Below are 18,416 nucleotides of genomic sequence, written 5' to 3'. Positions count from 1 at the left end.
GGCCATGTGGAAAGGCTGGCATTGGGGTCCTGCTCCCATTACTCACTGGTTGTCTTTGCCATAGTCATCCTGCTGTTAACTGCCCCAATCTTTCTCTTTCAGCTCGAGTGTTTCGATCCTCTCCCCAGTTTGGTGTTACTTTGGTCACCTATGAACTTCTCCAGCGGTGGTTTTACATTGATTTTGGAGGCCTGTAAGTGCAGCTTTTCAACTCCCTTATAAAGAAAGCACCAAAACCCCAAACAGGTCTTTGTTCAGCCTCCTAAGGCAGTTTTGGAACAGAAACTGACAGGACAGAGGATCCTGCAGGACCAACACATTTAAAACAGACAGTGGACTTGAGAAGCTTCCGTGTTGGAGGAGTAAGACCTTGGCAGGGTGATGTTGTACAAGTATTAAGCAGCTACTTGGGGAAAGTTTAGGGAGGCAGCAAATTAAAATGTAATGTGAATAATTGTCTTCTAAGCATAAGCAGATACTGAGCTTCATGGATTTTAGCTCCTTATTTGGATTTTATTATATATGGCCTTTTCTCCAGAAGTAATAAAAATTTGTATTAGTTACACTTTTGTAAACTTTCTAAGACTCAGTCAAGCCCTTTCACTCCCCCAAGATTTCATTATTCACCATAATTTATTATTAGATAGGTATAGACATTCTTAGAACTGATTTACTGCAAAAAAACAAAAAAAAAAAGTTCAAAGAGAGGTTATGCCCATGGACAAAATCACTGGTGACATTTAGGCCAGAAATTGGGCCTTTTGAAGCTTAGTACTTGAAGCTTGTGCTGTGGACAAGAGGAATCACTTGAATTTGCTGGCGAAGGTTGTACCCAAAGGAAGCAATTACCAGCTTTTCAGCAGAAGATCAAATTCTGTATCTGAGTCTTTGCCTCATAAACCTGTGAACCCCTTTCCCGCTCAGAAGCCAAGTAGGGAATTAGCTGTTGAACCAAGAAGTAGAGGGACTTAACACGAAGAAAGTAAGAACAGCAATCTCACAATTCCAGGCTTTTCTATACTTTTACATCCTGGAAAAGTAAGAATTATATCTATTTCTCTCTAAGTAATTTTAGTAATAACCTTCGTGAGTCGATTACCTAAAAAGTTAGCTTTTAAAATTATGTCAAAATAAAAGAAAGATGTAAATTTTCTATGATTAATTTATGCTTAGTGTAAACAAATTGGGAAAACAGAAAAATAGAAAAGAGAAAATCATCCTTATTCCTACTTCCCAGAGTGGTAATATTTGAGTGTATTTTTTTCTGGTCTCTTTTCTGTGGATCTATATATGTATATGAAATTGAGGCCATTTCTCTTCTTAATCAAATATGTGAATGTGTTGCTTTCAAAGTAGCTATAAATAATGAGTAACGCAGCATAAATGACAAGGAACTCATTGGACAGACACTCTTCTTTGAGGCACGTGGGTCAGATTGAAAGTGTTCAGTAGTTTTCCATCTTTATCAGTCTCGAGCCCACTAACCATTGGCTTTCCCTATCAACAGCAAACCCTCTGGCTCAGAACCAACACCTAAGTCGCGCATCGCAGACCTTCCTCCTGCCAATCCCGACCACATCGGCGGATACAGACTCGCCACAGCCACTTTTGCTGGCATCGAAAACAAGTTTGGCCTTTATCTCCCCAAATTTAAACCTCCTAGTGTTGCTGTGGTTCAGCCAAAGGTAGCGGCGGCAGCTCAGTGATGAGACAACCATCGAGTGCGGCAAAATGGCGCCCTAGAGAGAGGCCTAGGAGAGCAGCCCCGTAACGCATCCAGTCAGCTGCATGGTGCTGACTGAGCTGAGGGGTCAAACTATTGTTTCTATATGACATATACATATATTTGTTTATAAACTAATCATTTGCCCAGGAAAAAAAAAATACAATGCAGTTTGAATCTTTAGTTTTATGTGTTGAAATGTTTTCTAAGCCTTGGCATGAATTACTGTCCTAGACTGCTTTGCACAGCTTGCACTTATAGTGACTGTACATATTGTACATCTTTGTACAGAGACATCTTGGCACCTCATCCCGACAAATCACATTTATAGAATGTAATGCAGTTCTGAGTGGCTTGAGATGTACAGAATGTTTTGAAAGTGCTTTATTAAGAATCATACAAAAATAAATGTATTAAAATTAAATTCATTCTCTTATTGGTGACTTATGGAAATAAAGCATTCAGTATTGGATGTATTTAATTCCTAGCTTGTTCTCCATTCTGGAATAAAAAGGTATTTGCTGATAAGAGGCATAATGAGGCAAAGTGCTGAGACCATTGAAGAAGAGACCCTTTGGAACAGATGCATGCCAGCGGATGCCGGAGGACCAGGTTAATGACTTGTGTGTGTGCTGATATGTTTCCATTTATACTTCACGTGTGTATAGATTCTCCTCTGTTCATCAATCAAAAGGCACTTCCTAGACAGCTCCTCTCCTGTCAGTGTGCATATGGAAACAGGGATGTCTCCAGCATTACTGGCTTAGTTTTACCTTCCTCTGACACAGCAAGGCAAGGGCCTAGCTTGCAAAAGAGTAAAGAATACTTTGGCAATTTTCATTCATATGGATATGATTCCAGTCAAAAATAAAATGCACACCAAGATGTATGCATGGAGTTGGATTTTCCTTCATAAAGGTACCGGTAGTACTTTTTATTTTGATTCACTACCGATTCCCAATAACTAATGATCAGGTTTCCCTCTTTTCCACTTTTATAGGAAATCGTTTGATTTGGAAAGGGCTGTGGTGGAGTGAGAGGAGTGCAGAAGAAAGAGAAAAGCTCTGTCTCATAATTTGGTGGGGTCTAGGCTCTTCATTATGAATCCAAATACAAACTTATTCCAAAAGTCACTCACCAAGGGTGTGATTACACCCTTTAGATCTAAACATGCATCTTGACAGCCACATCAACACTTTGCTCTGGCTGTGATTTGATGTATAGCATCAGAATTTATTTACTTTAGCAAAGTGCTTCGGGAAAACATTATTGCTATTGCCAGTGAGCCGGCATATGAGAATGTATGCAAATATTTTCAAGGGGTGAGCCTGGAGATGGACCTCCTACACATGGTTCATCAATTGATGGCTGACAGCCCTATAACGCACTATAGGCTCTCTCGAGGTCCTCCAGGAACAAAAGAATTAGCTTTGAAAGCAAGTTATTTCCAAATGTATTCAGCTGTTCTCATTGGAATGGAATAAATAGCAATACAGTTGTTTTGCTATTACCACTGGTTAAAAGTAAGCAAGTAGTCCATGGATATGTTTTTACAAAAGATTCAGGAAAAAAACCAATATATATATATATAGAGAGAGAGAGAGAGAGAGAGAAAGAAAGATGTGAAAGTACCCTCTTTACCCTGCTTCTCCCTTTACCCTCCCTGCCCCAGAGGTAATCACTGCTAACAGGTTAGAGTATAAATTTGTAGTCTGTTTTTCATACATACATACATATATATATATATATATATATATATATATATATGTACATATTTATATTTTAAAAACAGGATTATGCTATGTATGTGTTGTTCTGTGACTTGCTTTTGTTCACTTGAAGTCTTTTTTTTTTTTTTTTTAAGAAGATATTTTATTTATTTATTTATTTATTTATTTATGGCTGTGTTGGGTCTTCGTTTCTGTGCGAGGGCTTTCTCCAGTTGCGGCAAGCGGGGGCCACTCTTCATTGCAGTGCGCGGGCCTCTCACCATCGCGGCCTCTCTCGTTGCGGAGCACAGGCTCCAGACGCGCAGGCTCAGCAATTGTGGCTCACGGGCCCAGCTGCTCCGCGGCACGTGGGATCCCCCCAGACCAGGGCTCGAACCCGCATCCCCTGCATTGGCAGGCAGACTCCCAACCACTGCGCCACCAGGGAAGCCCCTCACTTGAAGTCTTTAAGATCTTTCCAGGTCAGTTCCCAAAGATTAATTTTTAACAGCTGCATAGTATTCCAGTGTATGGGTTATGATACTTTTCACAAAAACTACCTTATTGACATTTATTCATTTTTTTCACTATTGCAAGCAATGCTGTAGTGAACAGTAAACATCTTTGTACACGTATTTTGAGTACATGTGCTAGTATTTCATTAGGATGGATATTTCAAATTGGAATTGGTACTTCACGAGATAATGGGTTTTACATTTTTATATATATTGTCACATTGTTCTTCAAAAAGGCTTTACTAATTTACTTTCCTTCTGACAGCATATGGAGAACGCCTATTTCTTTGCAACCGCAGCAAAAATGGATATTGTCAGTCTTTTACATTTTAGGCAAATCGTGATAGGTGTTTTAGTTTTCATTTTACTAATTACTAGTGAGGTCAAAATGTCTTTCCATATTTACTATCTGTGTATCTTATTACTCTAGTGCGATATACAGAAAATACATGAAAAATCTATGTGTATATGTATACACAGACACACACACAGATTTTTTTTAAACAGACAGTCATAAAGTGAACACCTATGTAAATACCCAGGTCAAGAAAGAGAACATTTCTAATACCTTAGAAGTTCCCCCACAGGATCCTCCCGTCATAACCCCTGCTGTCGTCCTTAACACCATCCCTGCTCTTCATTTCTTTATAGTTTTACCACCCACGTATACATTCCTAAACACACTATTTAGTTCCTGGTTTTGAAATTTATGTGAATCAAATTATACTGTATACTTTTGCTTCCTTTTCTAAACATTATAAGATTCATCCCTATAATTTGCTATATAAGCTATGATTTGCTTATTCCATTGTATGAATATATTACGATTTATTTTGCCATTTTACTCTGGACATCTGGGTTGTTTCCAGTTTGGGTATATTACAGACAGTGCTGCTCTGGATATTTTGTATGTGTGTTTTGGAGTATGCATTTTTAAAAGGATATATACCTAAGAGCAGAACCACAGAGGCACAAGGTTTATAAGATTCAACTTAGCTAGATCATGCCCAACTATTTCCCAGAGATGCTTGTACTGATTTACATTCCTTCAAGAGTGTATTGGCTCTTTAAGTTTTACCAATCTGTCGAGTGTATAATGTTATCTTGTGATTTTAATTAGCATTTTCCTAATATCAAATGAGGCTGACACCTTTTATATGTTCATATATATTGTCACATTGTTCTTCAAAAAGACTTCACTAATTTACTTTCCACCTTATAGCATGTGAGAATGCCTGTAAGTTTATTGGCTATTTGGATTTCATCTTTGGTGAGTGAAATGTGTGTTCAGGTTTTGTCCATTTTTCTTAATAATTGGCAGGGGGTTCTTTATATGTTCTGGATACTATTCCTTTATGAGTGGTGTTACAAAATCTTTTCCCAGTTTGTGGCTTGTCTTTTCACAATGTTTTGATTAACATTTTAATTTGAATATGTTCAAATACATCAATTTTCCCTTATGGGTAGCATGGTTTACATTTCACTTACAAATTTTTTCTCTCTCCAGGTTATGAATATGGCTGATATTTTCTTCTTAAATGCTTTTTTAGTTTTGCCTCTCTCACATAAGTTTCATCCTACTTGGAACTGTCTTTGGCATGTGGTATGAGGTAATTTATTATTATTATTTTTTGCTTCTTTGTATGGTTAGTCTGTTGTCCCAGCACCATTGGTTGAAAAAAACCTTCCTTTTCCTACTGCTTTGAAGTGCTTTCTCTGTTATATATTAAGCATTGATATATGCAAAGATTTATTTCTGGACTTTTAATTTTGTTTTATTGGTCTTCTCCTGTGCTGTATACACTCTCTTCATTACTATATCTCTTAAAAAGGTTTTGATATATAGTATAGCAAGTCCTTTCACCTTGTTGTTCTTCAAGAGCTTGTGGCTCTTCTTGGTTCTTTGTTCTTCCATGTCCATTGTAAACAGCTTGTCAGTTTCCTCCCCAAAACTAAAAAAACAAACCAAACACATTGAGATTTTGATTGGAGTTGCCATGATTCTGCAGGGCATTTGGAGAGAATTAATGTTATTATATTGGACCTTCTAATCCATGAACATGTTGTATCACTTATTTAAGTCTTTTTAATGTCTTTTTTTTTTTTAATCTTTATTGGAGTATAATTGCTTTACAATGGTGTGTTAGTTTCTGCTGTATAAGAAAGTGAATCAGCTATGCGTATATATATATATCCCCATATCCCCTCCCTCTTGCATCTCCTTCCCACCCTCTCTATCCCACCCCTCTAGGTGGTCACAAAGCACCGAGCTGATCTCCCTCTGCTATGCAGCTGCTTCCCCCTAGCTATCTATTTTACATTTGGTAGTGTATATATGTCAATGCTACTCTCTCACTTTGTCCCAGCTTACCCTTCCCCCCTCCCTGTGTCCTCAAGTCCATTCTCTATGTCTGCGTCGTTATTCCTGTCCTGCCCCTAGGTTCATTAGAACCTTTCTGTTTTTTTTAGATTCCATATATATGTGTTAGCGTATGGTATTTGTTTCTCTCTTTCTGACTTACGTCACTCTGTATAACAGACTCTAGGTCCATCCACCTCATTAAAAATAACTCAATTTCGTTTCTTTTTATGGCCAAGTAATGTTCCATTGTATACATGTGCCACATCTTCTTTATCCATTCATCTATCGATGGCCACTTAGGATGCTTCCATGTCCTGGCTATTGTAAATAGTGCTGCCATGAATACTGTGGTACATATCTCTTTTTGAATTGTGGTTTTCTCAGGGTATATGCTCAGTAGTGGGATTGCTGGGTCACATGATAGTTCTATTTTTAGTTTTTTAAGGAACCTTCATACTGTCCTCCATAGTGGCTGTATCAATTTACATTCCCACCAACAGTGCAAGAGGGTTCCCTTTTCTCCACACCCTCTCCAGCATTTATTGTTTGTAGATTTTTTTTTAATTTATTAATTAATTAATTTATTTTTGGCTGTGTTGGGTCTTCGTTTCTGTGTGAGGGCTTTCTCTAGTTGTGGCAAGTGGGGGCCATTCTTCATCGCGGTGTGCAGGCCTCTCACTATCGTGGCCTCTCTTGTTGCGGAGCACAGGCTCCAGACGCGCAGGCTCAGTAGTTGTGGCTCACGGGCCTAGTTGCTCCGCGGCATGTGGGATCTTCCCAAACCAGGGCTCGAACCCATGTCCCCTGTATTGGCAGGCAGATTCTCAACCACTGCACCACCAGGGAAGCCCTGTTTGTAGATTTTTTGATGATGGCCATTCTGACCAGTGTGAGGTGATACCTCATTGTGGTTTTGATTTGCATTTCTCTAATGATTAGTGATGTTGAGCAACCTTTCACGTGTTTCTTGGCAATCTATATGTCTTCTTTGGAGGAATGTCTATTTAGGTCTTCTGCCCATTTTTGGATTGGGTTGTTTGTTTTTTTGATACTGAGCTGCATGAGCTGCTTGTATATTTTGGAGATTAATCCTTTCTTAGTTGCTCGGTTTCCAAATATTTTCTCACATTCTGAGGGTTGTCTTTTCATCTTGTTTATGGTTTCCTTTGCTGTGCAAAAGCTTTTAAATTTCATTAGGTCCCATTTGTATATTTTTGTTTTTATTTCCATTTTTCTAGGAGGTGGGTCAAAAAGGATCTTGCTGTGATGTATGTCATAGAGTGTTCTGCCTATGTTTTCCTCTAAGAGTTTTATAGTGTCTGGCCTTACATTTAGGTCTGTAATCCATTTTGAGTTTATTTTTGTATATGATGTTAGGAAGTGTTCTAATTTCATTCTTTTACATGTAGTTGTCCAGTTTTCCCAGCACCACTTATTGAAGAGGCTGTCTTTTCTCCATTGTATATTCTTGCCTCCTTTATCAAAAATAAGGTGACCATATGTGCGTGGGTTTATCTCTGGGCTTTCTATCCTGTTTCATTGATCTATATTTCTGTTTTTGTGCCAGTACCATACTGTCTTGATTACTGTAGCTTTGTAATATAGTCTGAAGTCAGGGAGCCTGATTCCTCCGGCTCCATCTTTCTTTCTCAAGATTGCTTTGGCTATTCGGGCTCTTTTGTGTTTCCATACAAGTTGTTACATTTTTTTGTTCTAGTTCTGTGAAAAATGCCATTGGTAGCTTGATAGGGATTGCATTGAATCTATAGATTGCTTTGGGTAGTATAGTCATTTTCACAATGTTGATTCTTCCAATCCAAGAACATGGTATATCTCTCCATCTGTTTGTATCGTCTTTAATTTCTTTCATCAGTGTCTGCATACAGGTCTTTTGTCTTCTTAGGAAGGTTTATTCCTAGGCATTTTATTCTTTTTGTTGCAGTGGTAAATGGGATTGTTTCCTTAATTTCTCTTTCAGATTTTTCATCGTTAGTGTATAGGAATGCAAGAGATTTCTGTGCATTAATTTTGTATCCTGCTCCTTTACCACATTCATTGATTAGCTCTAGTAGTTTTCTGGTAGTGCCTTTAGGATTCTCTGTGTATGGTATCATGTAATCTGCAGACAGTGACAGCTTTGATTCTTCTTTTCCGATTTGGATTCCTTTTGTTTCTTTTTCTTCTCTGATGGCTGTGGCTAGCACTTCCAAAACTATGTTGAATAATAGTGGTGAGAGTGAGCAACCTTGTCTTGTTCCTGATCTTAGAGGAAATGGTTTCAGTTTTTCACCATTGAGAACGATGTTGGCTGTGGGTTTGTCATATATGGCCTTTATTATGTTGAGGTAGGTTCCCTCTATGCCCACTTTCTGGAGAGTTTTTATCATAAATGGGTGTTGAATTTTGTCGAAAGTTTTTTCTGCATCTATTGAGATCATCATATGGTTTGTTAATATGGTGTATCACATTGATTGATTTGTTTATATTGAAGAATTCTTGCATTCCTGGGATAAACCCCACTTGATCATGGTGTATGATCCTTTTAATGTGCTGTTGGATTCTGTTTGCCAGTGTTTTGTTGAGGATTTTTGCATGTATGTTCATCAGTGATATTGGTCTGTAGTTTTCTTTTTTTGTGACATCTTTGTCCAGTTTTGGTATCAGGGTGATGGTGGCCTTGTAGAGTGAGTTTGGGAGTGTTCCTCCCTCTGCTATATTTTGGAAGAGTTTGAGAAGGATAGGTGTTAGCTCCTCTCTGATAGAATTTGCCTGTGAAGCCATCTGGTCCTGGGCTTTTGTTTGTTGGAAGAATTTTAATCATAGTTTCAATTTCATTGCTTGTGATTGGTCTGTTCATACTTTCTTTTTCTTCCTGGTTCTGTCTTGGAAGGTTGTACTTTTCTAAGAATCTGTCCATTACTTCCAGGTTGTCCATTTTATTGGCATATAGTTGCTTGTAGTAATCTCTCATGATCCTTTGTATTTCTGCAGTGTCAGTTGTTACTTCTCCTTTTTCATTTCTAATTCTGTTGATTTGAGTCTTCTCCCTTTTTTTCTTGATGAGTCTGGCTAATGGTTTATCAATTTTGTTTACCTTCGCAAAGAACCAGCTTTTAGTTTTATTGATCTTTGCTATTGTTTCCTTCATTTCTTTTTCATTTATTTCTGATCTGATCTTTATGATTTCTTTCCTTCTGGTAACTTTGGAGTTTTTTTGTTCTTTCTCTAATTGCTTTAGCTGTAAGATTAGGTTGTTTATTTGAGGTTTTTCTTGTTTCTTGAGGTAGGCTTGTATTGCTATAAACTTCCCTCTTAGAACTGCTTTTGCTGCATCCCATAGGTTTTGGGTCATCGTGTTTTCATTGTCATTTGTTTCTAGGTATTTTTTGATTTCCTCTTTGATTTCTTCAGTGATCTCTTGGTTATTTAGTAGCGTATTGTTTAGCCTCCATGTGTATGTATATTTTACAGTTTTTTTCCTGTAATTGATATCTAGTTTCATAGCACTGTGGTCAGAAAAGATACTTGATACGATTTCAATTTTCTTAAATTTACCGAGGCTTGATTTGTGACCCAAGGTATGATCTATCCTGGAGAATGTTCCATAAGCACATGAGAAGAAAGTGTATTTTCTTGTTTTTGGATGGAATGTCCATAAATATCAGTTAAGTCTATCTGGTCTAATGTGTCTTATTTATTGATTGATTTTTTTAATGAATGGGCAGCTTTTCTCTTTTTTTTAATATAAATTTATTTATTTTTGGCTGCATTGGGTCTTCGTTGCTGCGCACGGGCTTTCTCTAGTTGTGGTGAGCGGGGCTACTCTTTGTTGTGGTGCAGTGGCTTCTCTTGTTGGGGAGCATGGGCTCTAGGCACACGGGCTTCAGTAATTGTGGCTCTAGGGCTCTAGAGCGCAGGCTCAGTAGTTGTGGCGCACGGGCTTAGTTGCTCCGTGGCATGTGGGGTCTTCCCAGACCAGGGCTTGAACCTGTGTCCCCTGCATTGGCAGGTGGATTCTTAACCACTGCACCACCAGGGAAGTCCCTAGTGTGTCTTTTTTTTTTTTTTTAAATTTTATTTATTTATTTATTTATTTTTGGCTGTGGTGGGTCTTCGTTTCTGTGCAAGGGCTTTCTCTAGTTGCGGCAAGCGGGGGCCACTCTTCATCGCGGTGCGCGGGCCTCTCACTATCGCGGCCTCTTTTGTTGCGGAGCAGAGGCTCCAGACGTGCAGGCTCAGTAGTTGTGGCTCACGGGCCCAGTTGCTCCGTGGCATGTGGGATCTTCCCAGACCAGGGCTCGAACCCGTGTCCCCTGCATCGGCAGGCAGATTCTCAATCACTGCGCCACCAGGGAAGCCCCCTAGTGTGTCTTTTAAAGCTTGTGTTTCCTTATTGATTTTCGTTTTGGATGATCTGTCCATTGATGAAAGTGGGGTGTTAAAGTCCCCTACTATTATTGTGTTACTGTCGATTTCCCCTTTTATGGCTGTTAGCATTTGCCTTATATATTGAGGTGCTCCTATGTTGAGTGCATAAATATTTACAATTGTTATATCTTCTTCTTGGATTGATGCCTTGATCATTATGTAGTGTCCTTCTTTGTCTCTTGTAACAGTCTTTATTTTAAAGTCTGTTTTCTCTGATAGGAGAATTGCTACTCCCGCTTTCTTTTGATTTCCATTTGCATGGAATATCTTTTTCTATCCCCTCACTTTCAGTCTGTAGGTGTCCCTAGGTATGAAGTGGGTCTCTTATAGACAGCAAATATAGGGGTCTTGTTTTTGTATCCATTCAGCAAGCCTGTGTCTTTTGGTTGGAGCATTTAATCCATTTACATTTAAGGTAATTATCGATATGTATGTTCCTATTACCATTTTCTTAATTGTTTTGGGTTTGTTTTTGTAGGTCTTTTTTTTTTTAATTTTTTTTTTTTTAATTTTTATTTATTTATGGCTGTGTTGGGTCTTTGCTTCTGTGCGAGGCCCCCCCCCCAGCCTCGGCAAGTGGGGGCCACCCTCCACCGTGGTGCGTGGGCCCCTCACCATCGCGGCCCCTCTTCCTGCGGAGCACAGGCTCCAGACACGCAGGCCCAGCAATTGTGGCTCACGGGCCCAGCCGCTCCATGGCACGCGGGATCCTCCCAGACCAGGGCTCGAACCCACATCCCCTGCACCGGCAGGCAGACTCCCAAACACCGCGCCACCAGGGAAGCCCTGTAGGTCTTTTCTTTCTCTTGTGTTTCCTGCCTAAAGAAGTTCCTTTAGCGTTTGTTGTAAAGCTGGTTTGGTGGTGCTGAACTCTCTTAGCTTTTGCTTGTCTGTAAAGGTTTTAATTTCTCCATCGAATCTGAATGAGATCCTTGCTGGGTAGAGTAATCTTTGTTGTAGGTTTTTCCCTTTCATCACTTTAAATATGTCCTGCCACTCTCTTCTGGCTTGCAGAGTTTCTGCTGAAAGATCAGCTGTTAACCTTATGGGGTTTCCCTTATATGTTATTTGTTGCTTTTCCCTTGCTGCTTTTAATATTTTTTCTTTGAATTTAATTTTTGATAGTTTGATTAATATGTGTCTTGTTGTGTTCTCCTTGGATTTATCCTGTATGAGACTCTCTGCCCTTCCTGGACTTGATTGACTATTTCCTTTCCCATGTTAGGGAAGTTTTCAACTATAATCTCTTCAAATATTTTCTCAGACCCTTTCTTTTTCTGTTCTTCTTCTGGGACCCCTATAATTCGAATGTTGGTGCATTTAATATTGTCCCAGAGGTCTCTGAGACTGTCCTCAATTCTTTTCATTCTTTTTTCTTTATTCTGCTCCTTGGCAGTTATTTCCATTATTTTATCTTTCAGGTCACTTATCTGGTCTTCTGCCTCAGTTAGTCTGCTACTGATTCCTTCTAGGGTATTTTAAATTTCATTTATTGTGTTGTTCATCACTGTTTGTTTGCTCTTTAGTTCTTCTAGGTCCTTGTTAAACGTTTCTTGTATTTTCTCCATTTTATTTCCGAGATTTTGGATCATCTTTACCAGCATTACTCTGAATTCTTTTTCAGGTAGACTGCCTCTTCATTTGTTTGGTCTGGTGGGTTTTTACCTTGCTCCTTCATCTGCTGCATATTTCTCTGTTTTCTCATTGTGTTTAACTTACTATGTTTGGGGTCTCCTGTTCGCAGTCTGCAGGTTTGTAGTTCCTGTTATTTTTGGTGTCTGTCCCCCATGGGTGAGGTTGGTTCAGTGGCTTGTATAGGTTTCCTGGTAGAGGGGATTGGAGCCTGTGTTCTGGTGGGTGGGGCTGTATCTTGTCCTTCTGCTGGGCAGGGCCACGTCCAGTGGTGTGTTTTGGAGTGTCTGTGAACTTAGTATGACTTTAGGCAGCCTCTCTGATAATGGGTGGGGTTGTGTTCCTGTCTTGCTATTTGTTTGGCATGGGGCGTCCAGCACTGGAGCTTGCTGGCCGTTGGGTGGAGCTGGGCCTTAGTGTTGAGACAAAGATCTCTGGGAGAGCTCTCGCCAATTGATATTAAGTGGGGCTGGGAGGTTTCTGGTGGTCCAGTGTCCAGGCCTCAGCCCTCCCACCTCAGAGGCTCAGGCCCAACACCCAGCCAGAGCACCAAGACCACAGGGCTCAGAAGAAAAGGAAGAAAGATTAAAAAAAAAAAACCAAAAAACAAAAACGGACAGACAGAACCCTAGGACAAATGGTAAAAACAAACCTGTACAGACAAAATCACACAAAGAAACATACACACTCACAAAGAGAGAAAAAGGAAAAAAAAAAAAATATATATATATATATAAATTTTTAAAAAGCTGGAAGAGAGAAACAAATCAATAAACAAATCCACTAACGATAATAAGCTCTAAATACTAAACAAAGGTAAACATAAAACCAGAAACAAGTTAGACACAGAAAGCAAACCCCAAGTCTACAGTTGCTCCCAAAGTCCACTGCCTCAGTTTTGGGAACATTTGTGGTCTATTCAGGTATTCTTCAGATGCAGGGTTTATCAAGTTGATCGTGAGGATTTAATCTGCTGCTCCTGAGGCTGCACGGAGAAATTTCCCATTCTCTTCTTTGTTCGCACAGCTCCTGGGGTTCAGCTTTGGTTTTGGTCCCGCCTCTGGGTGTAGGCTGCCCTCAGGAGTCAATTCACCACCCAGACAGGAGGGGGTTAAAGCAGCAGCTGATTAGTGCTCTCTTGCTCACTCAGGCCCCAGGGAGGGAGGAGTACAGTAGTCATAATTGGAATGCCGGGCGATCCTGAGGTGGCGGAGGCTGGCTTGACATTGCAACAGCCTGAGGCACGCCATGTATTCTCCTGGGGAAGTTGTCCCTGGATCACGGGACCTTGGCAGTGGTATGCTGCACAGGCTCCCGGTGGGGGCGGGGGAGGTGTGGATAGTGACCTGTGCTTGCACACAGGATTCTTGGTGGCAGCGGCCACAGCATTAGAGGTTCATGCCTGTCTCTGGGGTCCGAGCTGCTAGCCGCGGCTCGCGCCCATCTCTGAGCTCACTTGGGCAGTGCTCTGCCTTCTGTGGGCAAACTGGGAAGGAATCCCCATGCCTTGCACACCCTGAAATAAAGGTCTCTTGCCTCTCCGGCAGGTCCAGACTTTTTCCCGGACTCCCTCCGGGCTAGCTGTGGCGCACTAGCCCCCTTCAGGCTGTGTTCATGCAGCCAACCCCAGTCCTCTCCCTAGGATCTGACCTCTGAAGCCTGAGCCTCAGCTCCCAGCCCCAACCTGCCCCGGCGGGTGAGCAGACAAGCCTCTCAGGCTGGTGAGTACTGGTCAGCACCGATCCTTTGTGCAGGAATCTCTCTGCCCTCTGCACCCCTGTTGCTGTGCTCTCCTTCGTGGCTCTGAAGCTTCCCTCCTGCCCACCCCCCATCCCTGCCAGTGAAGGGGCTTCCTAGTGTGTGGAAACTTCCTCCTTCACAGCTCCCTCCCAGAGGTGTGAGTCCTGTCCCTATTCTTTTGTCTTTGTTTTTTCTTTTTCCTTTTGCCCTACCCAGGTACGTGGGGAGTTTCTTGCCTTTTGGGAAGTCTGAGGTCTTCTGCCAGCATTCAGTAGGTGTTCTGTAGGAGTTGTTCCACATGTAGATGTAGTTTTGATGTATTTGTGGGGAGGAAGGTGATCTCCAGGTCTTACTCCTCCGCCATCTTGAAGATCTCCTCCCCACTTTTTATTTAAAAAAATTTTAAACCTACAGAAATGTTTGAAGAGGTAAAATGAACTTTTTGGATACCTTTCAACTAGTTTCACTTATTTACATTTTTCCATATTTGCTTTATCTTTATAAATACATACTTATTTTTGCTGAACCATTTGAAAGTATGTTGCAGACATCATGGTACTTCATCCCTAAATATTTCCACATATATCTCGTAAGAATGAGGACATGCTGCAACCGAACAATACCATTATCACACATAAAAATTCAACAATAATTTCATAGTATCATCTAATAGTCAAAATTCAAACTTCCTCAACAACACCAGAAATGTCTTTGTTTTTTCTGATGCAAAATCTAATCAAGAATGATGCATTATACTTGATTGCTGTGTACCTTTAGTCTTTAATTCTGGAATAATCCCCTGCTTGTTTGTCCTTAACATTGTAAGTCATTTGTCTTACATAATGTCCCACATTTCATATCTGATTGTTTCCTTGTGGTGTTGTCTAACTTGTTCCAGTACTATAAATGGGAAGTTAGTTTAGTGGTAAAGTTAGTTTTTCTTTTTAACAGCTCTATTGAGGTATTCTTTACAGAGCTCTGTAACCATCACCACAATCCAATTTTAATATTGAATATATTTCCATCACCTCCCCCAAAGTACAATATATCATTTTATATTCCTACTTTATATATTCCAATAATGTATGAATTTACAGTTTTTCCACATTCTCAGCAACACTTTATTATTGTCTATCTTATAGTTATTCAATGGGTGTGAAGTGATACTACATTTTGGTTTTAATTTGCATTTCCCCAGTGACTGAAGATGTTGGCATCTTTTCATGTGCTTGTAGATATTTGTGTTTAAGTCTTCAACCTATTTTTAAATTGGGGTTTGCCCTTTTATTATTGAGTTTTAAGAGTTCTTTATACATTCTGGATATGAGTCCTATATCAGATTTGCAATTATTTTCTCCTAGTCTATTTTCTTAATGGTGTCTTTTGAAACACCGAAGTTTTAAATTTTGATTAAGTCCAATTTATCAAGTTTAAAATTTTATGGATCATGCTTTTGGTATCATCTAAAAACTCTGCCTAAACCAAGGTCATCAAGATTTTCTCCTGTGTTTTCTTTGAAAATTTTATCTTTAGCTCTTACATTTAGATCTGTGATCTATTTTGAGCTAATTTTTTGTATGGTGTGAAGGGTCTAAATTTATCCTTTTGCATGTGGCTGTCTAATTGTCTCAGCACCATTTGTTGGAAAGATTATCCTTCCCCCAGTGAATTGCTTTGGTGCTTTTGTCAAAAATGAATTGACCATACATGTAAGGGTTTATTTATAGATTCTCAGTTCTGTTCCATTCATCTATATGACTATACTTATGCCAGCACCACATTGCCTTGATTACTGTAGCTTCATATTAAGTTTTAAAATAGGAATGTGTAAATGTTCCAGCTTTTTTTTTCAAATTTGTTTTGGCTGGATCTTTTGCACTTCTATATAAATTTTAGATTAGCTTATCAGTTTCTTCAGAAAAGCCAGTTGGTATTCTGATAGGGATTTTGTTGAATCTATAAATCAATTTGGGGTGAATTGCCTTCTTTACAATCTTGTCTTTCAATTCATGAACTTCGAATCTCCCTCTACTTATTTAGATCTTTTAAAATTTCATGTTTCATAGTTTTAGTGTTTTCAGTTTTATAGTTTTATAGTTCTCAGTGAACAGGTCTGGTACTTCTTTTGTTAAATTTATTCCTAAGGATTTTATTGTTTATGATGTTTTAATGAATGGCATTGTTTTCTTAAGTTTATTTTCAGATTGTTCACTGTTAGTATATAGAAATATGACTGATTTTTCTACATTGATCTTATATCCTACAACCTTGCTGAACTCACTTATTAGTTTTGATAGTTGGGTTTTGTTTCCTATGTCTCAATTCTTTTGGTTGTCGTTGTTCCTGTCTTCCTCCTTTACTCCTTTCTTTTGTGTAAAATAAGTATGTTGTAGTGTGCCATTTTAATTCCTTTCTTTGTTTTTACTATTTTAAAAAACACTTAACTTTTTTCCAGAGCAGTTTTAGATTCACAGCAAAATTAGGAGGTACAGAGATTTCCCATATACCCCCTGTCCCCACACATGCACAGCCTCCCCCATTATCAGCATCCCCCACCAGAGTGGTACCTTTGTTACACTTGATGTGAACCTACATTGATACATCTTTATCACCCAAAGTCCGTAATTTACATTAGGGTTCACTCTCAATATTGTACATTCTGTGGGTTTGGACAAATGTATAATGACATGCATCCACCATTATGGTACCATACAGAGTATTTTCACTGCCCTAAAAGACCTTTGTGCTCCACGTATTCATATGTCCCCTCCCCTCAACACCTGGCAGCCACTGATGTTTTTGTTTCCATAGTTTTGCCTTTTCCAGAATGTCAAATAGTTAGAATCATAGTGTGTCAGATTGGCTTCATTTACTTAGTAATATGCAATTAAGGTTTCTCCCTGTCTTTTTGTGGCTTGAGCACTCTTTTTTTTTTTTTTTTTTTAAAGCACTGAATAATATTCCACTGTCTGGATATATCACAGTTTATTGATCCATTCACCTACTAAAGGACATCTTGGTTGCCTTCAAGTTTTGGCAATTATGAATAAAGCTGCTATAAATATCCATGTGTAGGTTTTTGTATGGACATAAGTTTTTAGCTCCTTTGAATAAATAACAAGGAGCATTATTGCTGGATCGTATGGTAAGGGTATGTTTAGTTTTGTACACTAAACTGTCTTCCAAAGTGGCTGTACCATTTTGTGTTCCTACCATCAATGAATGAGAGTTATTTTTGCCCCACTCTCTCATCAGCATTTGATGTTGTCAGTATTCCAGATTTTGGCCATTGTAATAGGTATGTAGTGGTATCTCATTGTTTTAATTTGCATTCCCCTGATAATGTGATGTGGAACATCTTTTCATATGCTTATTTGCCATCTGTATATCTTCTTTGGTGAGGTGTTTATTGAGATCTTTGGCTCATTTTTAAATTGGATTGTTTTCTTATCATTGAGTTTTAAGAGTTCTTTGTATATTTTGGAAAACAGTCCTTTGTCAGTTGTGGCTTCTGCAAATATTTTTTTTCCCATTCTGTGGCTTGTCTTCTCATTCTGTTGACATTGTGTTTCAGAGAGCAGAAGTTTTTAATTTTAATAAAATCCAACTTAATTCTTTCATGGATTGTGTCTTTGGTGTTATATCTAAAAAGTCACCACCATACCTAAGGTCACCTAGGTTTTCTCCTGTGTTACCTTCTAGGAGTTTTATATTTGTGTGTTTTATGTTTAGGTCTATGATCTATTTTGAATTTCTTTTTGTGAAGGCTATAAGGTCTCTGCCTAGATTCATTTTTTTGCACGTGGATGCTCAATTGTTCAGCACCATTTGTTGAAAACACTATCTTTGCTCCATTGTATTGCTTTTGCTCCTTTGTCAAAGATCTAGTTGAGTATACTTATGTGGGTCTATTTCTGGGCTCTATTCTATTCTATTGACCTATTTGTCTAGTCTTTTGCCAATATTACACTGTCTTGATTACTTTATAACTTTGTAGTAAGTCTTGAAGTCAGGTAATGTCCGTCCTCTAACTTTGTTCTTCTTCAGCACTATGTTGGCTATTTTTCTTCTGCCTTTCCATATAAACTTTAGCATCAGTTTGACAAAGTCCACAAAATGACTTACTGGGATTTTGATGGGGATTACATTGAATCTTATCGATCAAGGTAGGTAGAGCTGATGTCTTGATAATATAGTCTTCTTATCCATGAACGTGGAATATCTATTTATTTAGTTCTTTGATCTTGTTCATCAGTTTTGTAGTTTTCCTTTTATAGATCTTATACATATTTTCTTAAACTTATACC

General features: G+C 39.0%; 1 protein-coding gene and 1 long non-coding RNA gene across 4 annotated transcripts in view; both read left to right on the top strand.

The window, feature by feature from the left end:
• The window catches only part of SLC25A12 (solute carrier family 25 member 12), a 182,709-nt gene extending 180,562 nt beyond the window's left edge, over window positions 1-2,147 (top strand). For all 3 annotated transcript variants that reach the window (XM_082465390.1, XM_082465388.1, XM_082465389.1), the window contains 2 exons: window positions 103-193; window positions 1,508-2,147. In XM_082465390.1, the coding sequence (XP_082321516.1) occupies window positions 103-193; window positions 1,508-1,706 (290 nt within the window). In that variant the 3' untranslated portion in view covers window positions 1,707-2,147. The remainder of the gene's footprint in view (window positions 1-102; window positions 194-1,507) is intronic.
• A 1,745-nt stretch (window positions 2,148-3,892) lies between these two features.
• LOC309662598 lies at window positions 3,893-17,059 on the top strand. The gene is made up of 2 exons (XR_014264801.1): window positions 3,893-10,349; window positions 10,667-17,059. It is a non-coding gene; the product is annotated as an uncharacterized lncRNA (long non-coding RNA).
• Window positions 17,060-18,416: the final 1,357 nt, after the last annotated feature.

Source organism: Balaenoptera physalus (genome assembly GCF_965194825.1).
Source record: "Balaenoptera physalus genome assembly, chromosome: 6".
Taxonomy (NCBI): domain Eukaryota; kingdom Metazoa; phylum Chordata; class Mammalia; order Artiodactyla; family Balaenopteridae; genus Balaenoptera; species Balaenoptera physalus.
Note: the sequence above shows the minus strand (reverse complement) of the source record. Positions and strands in the feature narration are given on the sequence as shown.